Consider the following 12,719-nt stretch of genomic DNA (forward strand, 5'->3'; position numbering starts at 1 on the left):
TTTGTTTTTTTTTATTTGTGTAATCTGGTTATATGAATGTTATCTAGTCAAAACTGATTGGAAACAGTATGTATTTGTGTAGCTTTTGTCTGTCTTTCGGTTGATGATTCAGAACAAGGAATTCTATTTCAAAATTTGAATTTTAAAATGACTAGAGTATCAAAAAAATCTGTAAAATTTAGGTTGAAGTGGGATTTGTATAGTATAAGTTTATGGAAAATCATGCACTCTGGAAGTGATCTTCTCAGTTTCGAATAGTAGAATATATCCCTTAATCATAATGGTACTAGTTTGCCTAAAAGCAGGAAGTACACTTTACTTCCGGTTAAATGTCATAACAGTGATATTTACATTTATGACGCATCAATTGTACCTCTTATTTTGACTTCTGTGATGGCTTTCCATCCACATTCAGACGCGGATGAGACGTTTGATTATTTGTTTAAAATTGTATTGATTGGTGATGCGGACGTGGGAAAGACGTGTATAGTTCAAAGATTTAAATCTGGCACCTACGTTGAAAAGCATGCTAGCACAATTGGTGTTGATTTTACAATGAAAACTCTGCAAATCGAAGGAAAACTAGTGAAGGTAGCTGTCAATTTGTATCCACTGTCAGATTTCATCAAAATGCTTTAACCTGGAATCCCAATCAAAACAACCAGAAATTGTGTTGAAATAATTTGTACGTGAATTAATGATACTGTATGCCATATAATGATTTGCCACATAAAAAATGGTAAAAAGCAATCGGCCACGTACAATTATTTGAACTAAGCCCTATGTTCGCTCACGTTAACAAACTATTTGGTTTCATATCCCTCCTGTCAGGGGAGTAGCGGGGCTTTAGACTCGGTCTTAAGGTCCATCCCCAGCTATTTTCAGCGCAAAAACAAAACCACCACATTCGCTCGGCATTTTGGGGACATCTGGAAGGTAAAAACACGTGGGTGTGGTTATACTTGACTGGTGCGTAAACCAGTATTTGGCAGAAAATTCTGTCAATTCTATGTACTGGAAGTTCAATAGATATTGTTTATATTTGCTTATCTATATACCATTTATTCAGCATTTATGTGGCTGGCTGAATTAACAGTATAGTGAAGCAAAATAATTATTAACTTACTTAATGTTTCAGTAAATGCATCCATAGAAGTAGCAAGCTTGTATGCATGAACCTCCTTATAATCTCACTTAAAGCTGCTATTTAACAGATTGAACGCTTTGACAATTTTTTTTATTTTTTGTCTGTAAAACCAATTTTTGTGAAAATACATGGTAACTACTAACCAGTGATATAAGACTGCTGACAAAACATCAGATTGCACGTTTTCATATTTATGTTAAAAAAATCTATGATTTATGCATTTTTCCTTCAGCTTTTAACCATAAAACATTAATTTTCGCACCAAAATATGATATTTTGTCACAGTCTTATATCACTGGTTTTCAGATAATTACGCCCAAATTGGCTCATTCCAAGACATAAAAAGTTGTCACAGTGGTAAAACTGTAAGAGTGCAGCTTTATTAAAGCAAATAAATGGCTCAATGATTTTACAGTTATTTTGGTAAGGGCTTTCTAAATGTTTTAGTTTAAACATATTTATTTTACAAGAATTGTGAAACAAGTTATTACAACATTATATTAATCACTCTCACTGGCATGATTTTATGCGAGAGTGTGGTCTTTTGTTGTGGGGGAACCGGAGAACCCGGAGAAAACCCACTTGTCCGGCTTGGTGACCACAAACCAAACTCACATGCGCCCAAGCCGGGAATCGAACCCGGGTCACCTAGGTGAGAAGCAAGTGTGCTAACCACTGCGCTGACCGGACAACCATCAGTCTAAATGGTTTGAACAGAATCTTACGTCAATCTCATTGGTGGAAGCATGAGCCTAAACACTAAAACTGGATTGTGTTCGGAATAAAAAAAGTCCTCTTTCATCACTCATGTTCCAAACAACACCCATCACCTCTAGCAAAACATGGGTCATACTAAAGTGGACAAGCTTATTTTGAAATAATAGGGTTTTAGCCAGGCCTTAAATAGGGCAGGGTGCTGCAGAAGTCAGGGACAGGGTGCGCAGGTATGTTGTGATACACTGTTTGTTCAGAATGAATGGTTTGTTAACCTGAGTCTGGTTTCATTTCAGCTGCAGATCTGGGATACTGCTGGTCAGGAAAGATTCCGAACAATCACCCAGAGCTACTACCGCAGTGCCAATGGTGTCATCATGGCCTATGACATCACTAAGAAAACCTCATTTGATAGTCTGCCAAGATGGCTAGATGATGTGAAACGTTATGCTGGCCAGAGTATTGTACAGATTTTAATTGGTAAGATAAGCTCGAGATAGAAAAAATATTTGAAGAATTTGGGAAAGACTCTTGTTTATTTAAATACCAAACACTACTTTTGTTTTCATTATTCATGTTGAACATTATTTATTCCAAAGACATTGCTTTTCACAGTCATTGTTTAATATACTTTTCTGACTTTTTAGACTCTAACTTAAATTTCCCACTTATGAATCAAATTAATAAAATCTCAAATGATTACTGTTATCATTGTATAATTATCTAAAAACTTCTACCCCTCACATTCAAGGAAATAAGAGAGATCAGGAAAGCATGAGGGACGTAAACTACTCCGAGGCGAACTCATTTTGCCAACACCACAACATGATAGCCCATCTGGAAACTTCAGCAAAGGAAAATGTCAATGTCGATGAAACATTCATGAAACTTGCAAAGGTTTGAAATGATAAATGTACATTGATTTATTGAATGTTGTTATTATGCTAAGACCTCAACAAAGAAGATTTTTGATATGGAATGAAACCTTCGTAAAACTTGCAATGGTTTGAAATTATATGTTGAATAATTGAATGTTGATATTATGATGGGATCTATGCAAAGGAAAATTTGGTATCAGTTAAACATTTGTTAAACTTGCAATGGTTTGAAATGATATATTGACTTATTGAATGTGGAAGTTTTAATGATTGCAAAAGAAAACGGAAAATAAACAATAATTTTGATACAACAATTGCATTGTAATGTGTTTAGCATGATAAATTCCAGTATTTAGATGAAAGCTTAAGGTTAACTTAACAATACCATTACTGGTATATATTTTTTCACTTCTATAAAATGAATTGGATATTCAGTTTATAATTTTATCATATGGATGTGAGAATTTAACTTCATACCCTTTTGATGGAAAGATGTTTGCGCCAGGCTGGGAGGAGCCTGGAGTACATGTGTTTTACTTTCATTAAACACATCATATAATTTTTTTTACTTCATGTGTATATATCTAGTCCTTTATATATATGTATAATATATACATGAACATGTCCTATGTGTAAGTCATTTTAATCGTGAGCCATGTGTTATCTTCCAGGAGTTGATGCGGCGATATGGAGGCAATGTATCTCTGGACAAAGGGGACTCAGAAAGAGTCAAGCTTGACTCAAAAGCTGTTGGAGGGGGCTGGACAGGCTGCTGTTCAAGCTAGGGACTCAAGGGGCCTGGAAAGGAGAACGAGGACTGGTTAAGGGGATACAATTATACACATTTATGTGTAAAGTTTGCTTGCAGTGAAGAGCAGTTGTGCTCTTTATTCAAGCACCCTGCTGATACTGACTGAAAGAGAGTGTGACCTTTGTGTAACTGGGCTTGCGCAAAGGAATCCATTTGTAGGTACCCATTTGTCATGTCATCACTACAACCCATACATACACTGATACCACTCCAACGGGTAATTAGGCTTACGACAGATATCAATTTGTAGGAAGTCATCAACCTTACACATACTTATATCATGTTTTCACGAGAACCCATGTTATATTTTTGGTTAGCACAACAAAAGGGAATTTGGGCATATGGGCTTCTGAAAAGAATCCATTCATAAGGAGTTGTTCACCTTTTTTATGCTTGTGTCATCGTTTGGTTTTAAGAGAATGTTGGAATCTTACAAGGTATTTTATGTATGTTACTGGTATTTGATGAATTTGTAAGCTTGTCTGTTTTTCATACAATCATTGTGATGCCTTGATGTCATTGTTGGCAGCATTGTTCAGTGCTTCAATCTGCTACGAATCCCGTGCCCTTCACCCATTGTTTGAATTCTTGAGGACCAATTAATCTTAAACAGGATGCTCTCTAAATTTTTAAGTAACATTTGAACAGAGCTGTGCTGGGCCTCACAAGTTTCTGTTCAGGATCCATGGTTCTAAGTTATATGCGAGTCCAAGAAAAACAAATTTAATCTGATTTCAAAAATGAATCACTTAAATCTTGGCCATAACTCAACATTGTTCTATATTTTAGTGAAACTTAGTAAACACATTGCCAACAACAACATGTGCATGTAGAGCAAGGTCAATAACTCTGGTGTTGATAATTGTTTAGTAATGACCCTTTTGAAGGGATAAAAAACAGGCGAGTGTTTACAACTGCTTTCAGGGCTCTTTGTTTCATGTAAAAGATGCTCAGCCTACTGAGCTGAAATTTGTTGATAAAATATAAGAAATTCTTGTACTGGCTAGCTGTGCTAGATAATATGATGATTTTTTCTGTTACCTACACACATGTCAGCTATACATTTTTGTGATATCTTTATTTCATTTTCTGGTCAGGATTACTCAGTTCCTTAAATATTGTTGAATGTTTTAATCATGTTAATGCTTAAAACTATTACTTTAAGTCATTTTCAGTCGACTTTATGGCGCTTTGATATTTTTATTGAAAACGTATATTTTTTTCACAAGATTTTAGTTTTTATTGATATTTTATGTCTAGATTTCCTTGTGATTCACTGTATAAACTTTAAGATATTGTGTACTAATAATGTGTATCATGTGTTTCCATGTCAGAATGAAAAATTTGACTTCAGGACACATTCGAAAGCCAGTAACGAGGTTTGTGATGTGCCCAAGTGTCAATTTATTTATCTGAACAGAAAACACAGCATATATTTTTTTCCAACTGACCTTAAATTTTCCAATTGAGTAAAAATTGAAATATAAATAGATTTTTTGTACATTTTTTACTAAATAGTGCAATGTTATGTACTGATCTTCTGATGTGTAGTAATTTTATTTGAATATTGGCTTCAAGTAGTTCCTTTAAAAATGTGCTTTTTTAAAGCTAATTTATTTCATTTTGCATATATATATTTTGTAAAAATTATGTATTCGATTGGGATCTTTTAAAACTGCATAATTTAGTTTTAAATAACTCATCTAGAATGAGGGGTTGCCAGGCTGAATATTCCACCAAGGCCATATTCTTTATGGAATCCCAAGAACTTGGGAATCAGTGTGATGTACATATTGTCATTATAAGGCTGTTGTGGCATTAATGCTATTTAGTCTTCAAAACTATATATATAGGGAAAAAGTTACACTTACTTAGTAAATAAGATCTGATTGGGTTTTAACCAGTGAAATCAGTAATTTTTACAGAACCTGGATAAGAAGATATAAATATAATTGCAAACACTCGTCCAGTTAAAATTTGTTAGCCCTTATTATGTTTATTTAGGCGTGCGGCTGTGCCACATGTTTCCTGATCAATGTACAAACACCAACTTATTTTAAGCAATAAAAACTTGCAGTGAGTGTAATACATTTACATTTTTCGCAAACTCTCATAATTACATGTCTGTCAGTTTCAAACTTTCGAAAAGGGTCCAAGAAAATATTTTGTTGTTTTCATTTTTGCTTTTGAAGTAAATATTATGTTGTTGTTATAAAGATTGTGTCATTGCAAATGTCTCTTGCACTAACTCTTCATGTTACACTGAAGCAACATGTAACTGACCACCACTTGTTACGCAGATATAAACGCTGTAAATTGTTCTATGTACATGTATGTTAAAAAAAATAGTATTGTTTGTCTCAAAATTAATTTAGCTTTAATTGTAGTTGTAAAACGCACACATTATAGGTAAATGTAAAACAAATCATTTTAATGCATTATCATGCTTTGACTTTATTGATAAAAACAAAAAAAACATATTATTTTGGTACAGTTAAAAAATATTAGCCTTTATAAATGTGTTTCTTTTTTCTTTTCTTTTTAATTGATAGCTATGTGCCCCCAAATTCTACAGTAAATATAACGCCAAAATATTGCAAAGAGGGTGAGAGTGGTCTACTGGTATAGGTGTCCGCCTCTCACCCAAGAGGTTGTGGGTTTGATCCCTCAAGGGGTACTTTCGAATAGCCTCTTAAAAAGGACACAGTACTGGTTTCTGCCCAGGAAACGGAATCGAGAGTGATTCCATAAGCTATCAGCTTTCGTCACAATCGAGCTTAAATAAATTAGTATAAACCAAAATATTGCAAATGTTTTTTATCTGAACTTTAATCATAAGCATTTTTTTGTTTTGATCATTAAAGTCAAATGACTTAAACTAGAAAATGCATTGGTATTAAAACTCCTTTGTTTATATCAACCTATGTTGTGTGCCTTTAAAAGATTCGTTTTTGCATACTTACCAGTTTCATGTAGTTCTAATTTATTCAGGAAATGTATTTCTGTGATGAGCAATACTGTTGAAGTGCAATATGTTCACATATATAATTATTAGGATGTTTACTTTGAAATTGATTGTGAAGTTTAAAACTTACACTTGTTATCCCTGAAGAGCAGAAAAGAATTGTTGGTCCAAATTGAATTGGTGAAAATAAATATTTGCTTTATTAATTCCTAGTGCATGAGAAAAAAAAAAGCCAAAGCAAGGACTGGAGGCCAATATTTCTGTAATGCTACAAATATGTGAATATCATGTATTTACATTAAAAATGCTCAGGAGACAAAAAGGTTAATTAACATTTTTTGATCTTATGTTTTTATTCTGACTGATTCAAAACTAACATTTCTTACTAACTTAAAAAAAAGCCAAGATATTGTCAAAGCCATTGGGCTGGTTTCATGAAAATCTCAAAAGAAGCAACACTTCCCTATTTGAAATCCAATAATCCTTTCAGACAGTAATGATAACAACTCCATCAGAAGGCCGAAAACTCTTCACTTATTCCGTTACATGACTTTGATTCTTTGTTAAAACATACCTGTGGTTCTTGTGCAAGGACTTGCTCAGAGACTTAACATAAAATTAATAAATTTACAATTGGAACACATGTAACATGTAGACACGGCCTAACTTAGTAAAAAGTGTGAAGACTGTGTTCTAGAATTTCCAGGGCATATCCTCCACCCTACCTGAAATGTGTTTTGATGTTTATTTCATATTGTAAAATATTTTTTCAACAAAATCAATACCTTTTATGGGGGAAAAGTGTAAGTGGCAGCCCATACAGGCTATAAGAACCTTCGCCTCTGGTAAACTATGGCTGTACACACAGTAGTAGTAAGCCCCATAACTCTTGCCATGAAAGTTGTGGAGTTAGAGTCCTTGATTGACTGAGCAATATGTATGAGTATTCACATTCACCGGCAGTTCTGTTGTGACACATCCTCTAGTATCTTGCCTGACTTAACTTTTTCTCCAGAGTAAAATTGTGATAAATTTCATTCCATGTTGATTTTTGTTTCTTATTTTACTGGTAAACTGTACTTACTTTTATATAAAAGTAGTTGCTTTAGTTGCTTCATTTGATTTTGAGTTGATTTCATCCATGCTCCAATTTGATAATAAAACAGATATTACCTGTTATTAGTTTTAAGTGGTTTTTATGCATTTATATTCACAGAAATTAATGGATTAGCACCAATTTTTTTCTTAGTTTGTAAATAGTTTGAAATGTGTTCTTACGAAATTTATGTTATTTTAGAAATATTATCAATATTTGATTTTAATCTCATGTCATCAATTTTGTATGAAAATAATTAGTACCGTATGTAACCGACATAATTAAATGTACATAAATCTGGATGATCATTAAATTCATAAAATTGTATGTATATAAATTTGGATGGCGATTAGTGTGCAAAAGCTTTTTGCCATTTTATGTCAGATTATTATGATATATTGTTCACTTGCATGATCATGTTATTGCAAATGTTTTCTCTGTGTTCAACATGGTAATAAAGAATAAATTTACATGAACTGTGTGTACTAGTATGATTAGGATTATCTAATAGCAAATTTGAAAGCATTTGAGTTGTGTCCCTTTAAGTTGATCACAACTTAATATCTTAAAGAGAAACCACTAGTCAAGTTAATCATGAGACTTTATTGAATTTCTTGCTTAGTTATGTCTGAATTTAATGGGTGACTCTTGAATTCATAGGTCATTCTGGGATATTAAACATGCCTCCCCTCACATTATGTCTTTGTTTGCAGAATACTGTCTTGCTTAAGTTTTTAAATGCATGCTGTAATTGAAACTGCATATCCTTTAAGTTTACATGATAAACACAACTTCATCAGAATAAAATGGTTTCATCAGTAAATGCACAACACAAAATTCACACCCAAGTCAAGACCCGTTACACTGCAGCATATGGGCTTCACTGCTGAAATAAAAACCTTGGTGCACAACCAGCACAACTTCCTATGCTGATAAGCATTCAGGCTGTACCTCAGATACCTTTTGAGATTCACACCACATGAATTTCACATCTGTTTATTAAAACAATTTAAACTAAGGAACTAAGGAAAGAGCCTTAACTCTGCTTTAACTGGAGTTCACCTCAAACAAAATCAAAGATGCATAACTTCACAAGCTGATAACCATGCCTGTAAACTTTCATGACTCTTGTAGATATGCCTGACAAAAAAATGTGACAGACTTATTATACTAAATTAACTAACTCAAATCCCCTAACTTTGCTATATCTGGACTTTACCACTTAAAAAAACCTAGGTGCGCAACTTAACGTGCTGATACCCTTGCTATCAACTTGCATGACTTATTTCAAATACTTATGCGGCAGCAACACATAACCAAAGTGCACTACTTCATAATCATGGTGCTTAATCCTATTCCTGTCAAGGTTAATCCCCCTTGCTAATATACTTTCGGAGATATGCGCAACACCAATTTGTGATGGACCGATTAACAGACAACTCTTTCAATTTCCCCTCTAGATGCAGGGAGACTACGAGGCAGCAAGGAACTGATTATCTCTAGATTTTTTTTCACATTAGAAATATTTGGGCTTCTAATTTTTAGCTCTACTGGCCAAATGTGTACGTAGTATGTGCGTCCATGCATCTGTAAACAATTGCTAGTTTACACGATACAGTTTTCAGTTTTGATTGCATTTCAATGAAACTTGTACAGTATTTAGATATCCATTAGACCTCAGTGCCTTTCGAAAACCTTAAGCTAACCTAGTTTAACCAGGCCCCAATATCACGAAAATACTTAAGTCAAATCTCAAACTCAGTCTTAACTCATTTAACCATATAAAAGCATAGTATGATTCAAAATCGTGCATGTTTCATACGTTTTGAAAATGTATTTTCTCATAGAATGCGTTGATAAAAAGATTTTATCAATATTTCGAAGAAAACTAATTCTAGAGCAAAAAACATACTTGAGTATTTTATAAAGAATACAGAATTATACTCAAATACATTTTTGGCTGTAGAATATATTTACCTTGGAATTCGACCAAAGGCTTTTATCAGCATATTCTATGATAGAATGCGCTTATAAAACGGTAAAAAACATATATGTTTATAATAAATTGTAATGTTATGTGATAGAAAGTGTTGAGACTGAGTTTGAGATTTGACTTAAGTATTTTCGTGATATTGGGGCCAGGTCTGCATGAGCGAATTCTACTTTTAGCCAAGTTTACTAGGACAAGGGAGACAAGTTGCTTTTTGGTTCTGCAGTTGATTTTGTGAATTACTCTGCCTTGTTCTTGTTGAAAGCCCAAAGGCCATTTTTTAGCTCTTAAGTGTCTGTAGTTTGTGCATTCATCTAAACAAAATTGGTTGTGAATGTTTGTTCAAATTATGCACCTAGGGTCATTACTGGCCATCCCCCGGGGTTCACAGGTTTGGTATAGTTATATTGGGAATGTTTGAAAATCTTTTTGTCGGAACCAGCTATGCAGACACTTTCTATTTGAATAAGGCACAATTTAGTGGTCTGCTACCATGGTTGTTCAAATTATGACCCTCGGGCACTGAAATTTTTCAAAATCATCTTTTTTCAAACAACAAGGCTCATACCTTTGATTTCTTGTGGAGCATCATATGATGACTGTCTAGCAACACAGTTGAAAATATGCCCCAGGGGCCAAAGCTGGCCCCACCCCTTTTGACCTTTTTTATTTTTTTAAGCTGCAGCAATGATATTTAGTTTTGCAAATGAGCATCAATGTTGTCCTCAGATGCCCTTGACTTTGACCTTTTGACCAAATTTTAAATTTAAAAACTACAGAAATTTTGACCATGAGTAGTTTTGAAAGCATTTTTTTTTTGTCAGATGACCTCAACTTGGCACATATTGAAATAGTTCATGCAACTAATCTGCTTACAACACTTTCTGTCCTCAGACGTTGAATGTGCAACGATTTCAGGAAACCCAAACACAAAGCATGAACTATATAATTATGTCTGTTGCCTTTTACCCATACATACATGCTCTTGATTGAAAATGACCACAAGAGCCATGCCAGTAGAGCATAGGGCTTTATGGGCCTCTTGTTTTTATTGCTACTAAAAAAAATCAAATGTGGGAAACCAAATTAGTTACTGCTGAGACTGCAGTTTGTGTTCATACAAGAGGTAGTTGCTCCTTTCACATCTGGAATTTGGAAATCCGCCTATTCAAGGACTGCAAACCAGAAACACGCGGAATTTACTTAATTCCGGAATACCGCTCAATATAAAATTGTTTGAACTATTAATAAGATCTCGCCTTCTCCAGTCATTTCTTACAATAGTCACATAGCGAGACGTACATAAATGTGTAGGACTTTTTTGGTAGGGGTCCAGGGAAATTTACATTCAATGATGTGTTAATTAAGAGCGAGAACACTTGGGAATATATCACGCCCTAACATACAGTGTTTTTTTATGCACTTCAGGCTCATTCTGGTCATATTTAAGAACATTCCCAACAAGGCTATTTAAAACTGAAGCTACCGGTATATACATAGATTCTTTATACAAATAGACCAGGAAATTGAAACAATATCAGTTATAAGCTGTCTAGATGATGTTTCGAAATGTGATACATTGTACCATGCAAAGGACGCACTTTTTTACCCCCAATTCTCGTCTTAAAAATTGCCTGCGTCCTTTCTATGCTATTAGAATTTCATCTGTTTTTTTCCAAGTCCATTTCAGGTCGAAAATATCGGACCGGGGAAGAACGCGGTAATAGTAAGTATCTGTACTGCGTCACCGAAAAGAACAACTGACATAGGTAAAATCACGCAAGTGAACACACGCAGAAATATACTGAATGTTTACTTTAAAATGATTTATTGAGAAATAAATTGACTTTACTTTTTTATAAAAGGGACGCTACTCACAAAATCTCGATGTGAGTCAGCACTTTAACTGGATTGAGTTATAACGGTAACGGAAATCGGGAAAGGAGGTAAATATCAATTAATCGTTGTTTATGATTTTAATGTTTCGATATTTTACAAAACATTTTGTATGTAACTGTTTTAAAAAATTGATAAAGGAATGTGCATAACGCAAAGTAGCATTATTGTCACTATCAAATCTTTTCAAATGTGCGAAGGTGTGAAAAACACCCGCTGTCTGTCATTAGAAAAACATCAATAGAACAAACTATTGTGATGGTAATACCTTATGGTTGTTTGTTCGCACTTTCCCCGATGTGCCTTCCGCTGGCAAGGCTAATTACCGACACTTAATTATGCCGACATGCTTTAATCCGCACAGCGACAAGCCTTATCAAAACAATCATCAGTTTTGTTGCGATTGCAACGGTTGCAACTGTTGACTGTCATTCAGAAGGCATGTCGAGACTATTGCAACGGTTGCAACGGTTGACTGTCAGTAGGGACTATTACGGCATTTGTATAAGTCTTATAATATGCGTAAATGTTCTCAAAATGTCAAGACATATATCATTGTTGTGTACGCTAAATTACCAAAATACGACGATAATTATCGAAATACACAAGACAGTTATCAAAATATGCCTCATATACAATTTTTTGTTTGTTTTTTACTTCAATATATATGTTATAAATACTTGACCAACCTCAATTTTTCGGCTCCGATTTTGACATTTTTCCGCTGCGTCCTATCTTATATATTAAGGGTTTTTACCCGTTTTCTCAACTATTTTTTTGCCTGCGTCCTATCTATGCTAGCGTCCTATACATGATATAATACGGTAGTTAACACCATCAATCTGTACAATTCAACAGTGTCCAAAATTAAATATTTTGAATTTGTTAAGCCCTTCCAATATCATCAGAATTCACTGTATAATATCTTAATTATGAGACTACTGGCACTTGCTAGATATGATATTGGGTGTCGAAGAGTCAGAGAACTTGGAACATGCCTCTTGCCATGAGGTAAATAATAGGGATATTTATTACTGTAATTTATGTTTCCTTGTTTTTATGGAATCCGAATCAAGTTAGCTCCAACAGTTGGCTCCGTCAGTGGAATCAGCTCTACCTGGCTTCAGCATCCAGAATAATGCCAAAAATTGTATGGTAAAAGGTTGGGCACCACCGTAATACATATCATTATTTGTAGACCATTATAGAAATTAAGAAAGCA

The 12,719-nt window shown here is 34.2% G+C and overlaps 1 protein-coding gene across 1 annotated transcript; it reads left to right on the top strand.

Moving 5' to 3' along the window:
• Nucleotides 1–306: 306 nt before the first annotated feature.
• Nucleotides 307–8,092, top strand: LOC128217676 (ras-related protein Rab-43-like). Its single transcript, XM_052924981.1, has 4 exons — nt 307–591; nt 2,158–2,341; nt 2,613–2,758; nt 3,411–8,092. Exons 1-4 carry the CDS (start codon nt 394–396, stop codon nt 3,522–3,524), a joined length of 642 nt encoding a protein of 213 aa, XP_052780941.1. The 5' UTR covers nt 307–393; the 3' UTR covers nt 3,525–8,092.
• The last annotated feature ends 4,627 nt before the right edge of the window (nt 8,093–12,719 follow it).

The sequence above is a fragment of the Mya arenaria genome, chromosome 14 (genome assembly GCF_026914265.1).
Source record: "Mya arenaria isolate MELC-2E11 chromosome 14, ASM2691426v1".
Lineage (NCBI taxonomy): Eukaryota > Metazoa > Mollusca > Bivalvia > Myida > Myidae > Mya > Mya arenaria.

Coding starts and splice junctions, on each gene's coding strand:
- LOC128217676 (XM_052924981.1), top strand. CDS start 394: ATGGCTTTCCATCCACATTCAGACGCGGATGAGACGTTTGATTATTTG. Junction 592..2,157: donor TCGAAGGAAAACTAGTGAAG/GTAGCTGTCAAT, acceptor GTTTCATTTCAG/CTGCAGATCTGGGATACTGC. Junction 2,759..3,410: donor CATTCATGAAACTTGCAAAG/GTTTGAAATGAT, acceptor GTTATCTTCCAG/GAGTTGATGCGGCGATATGG.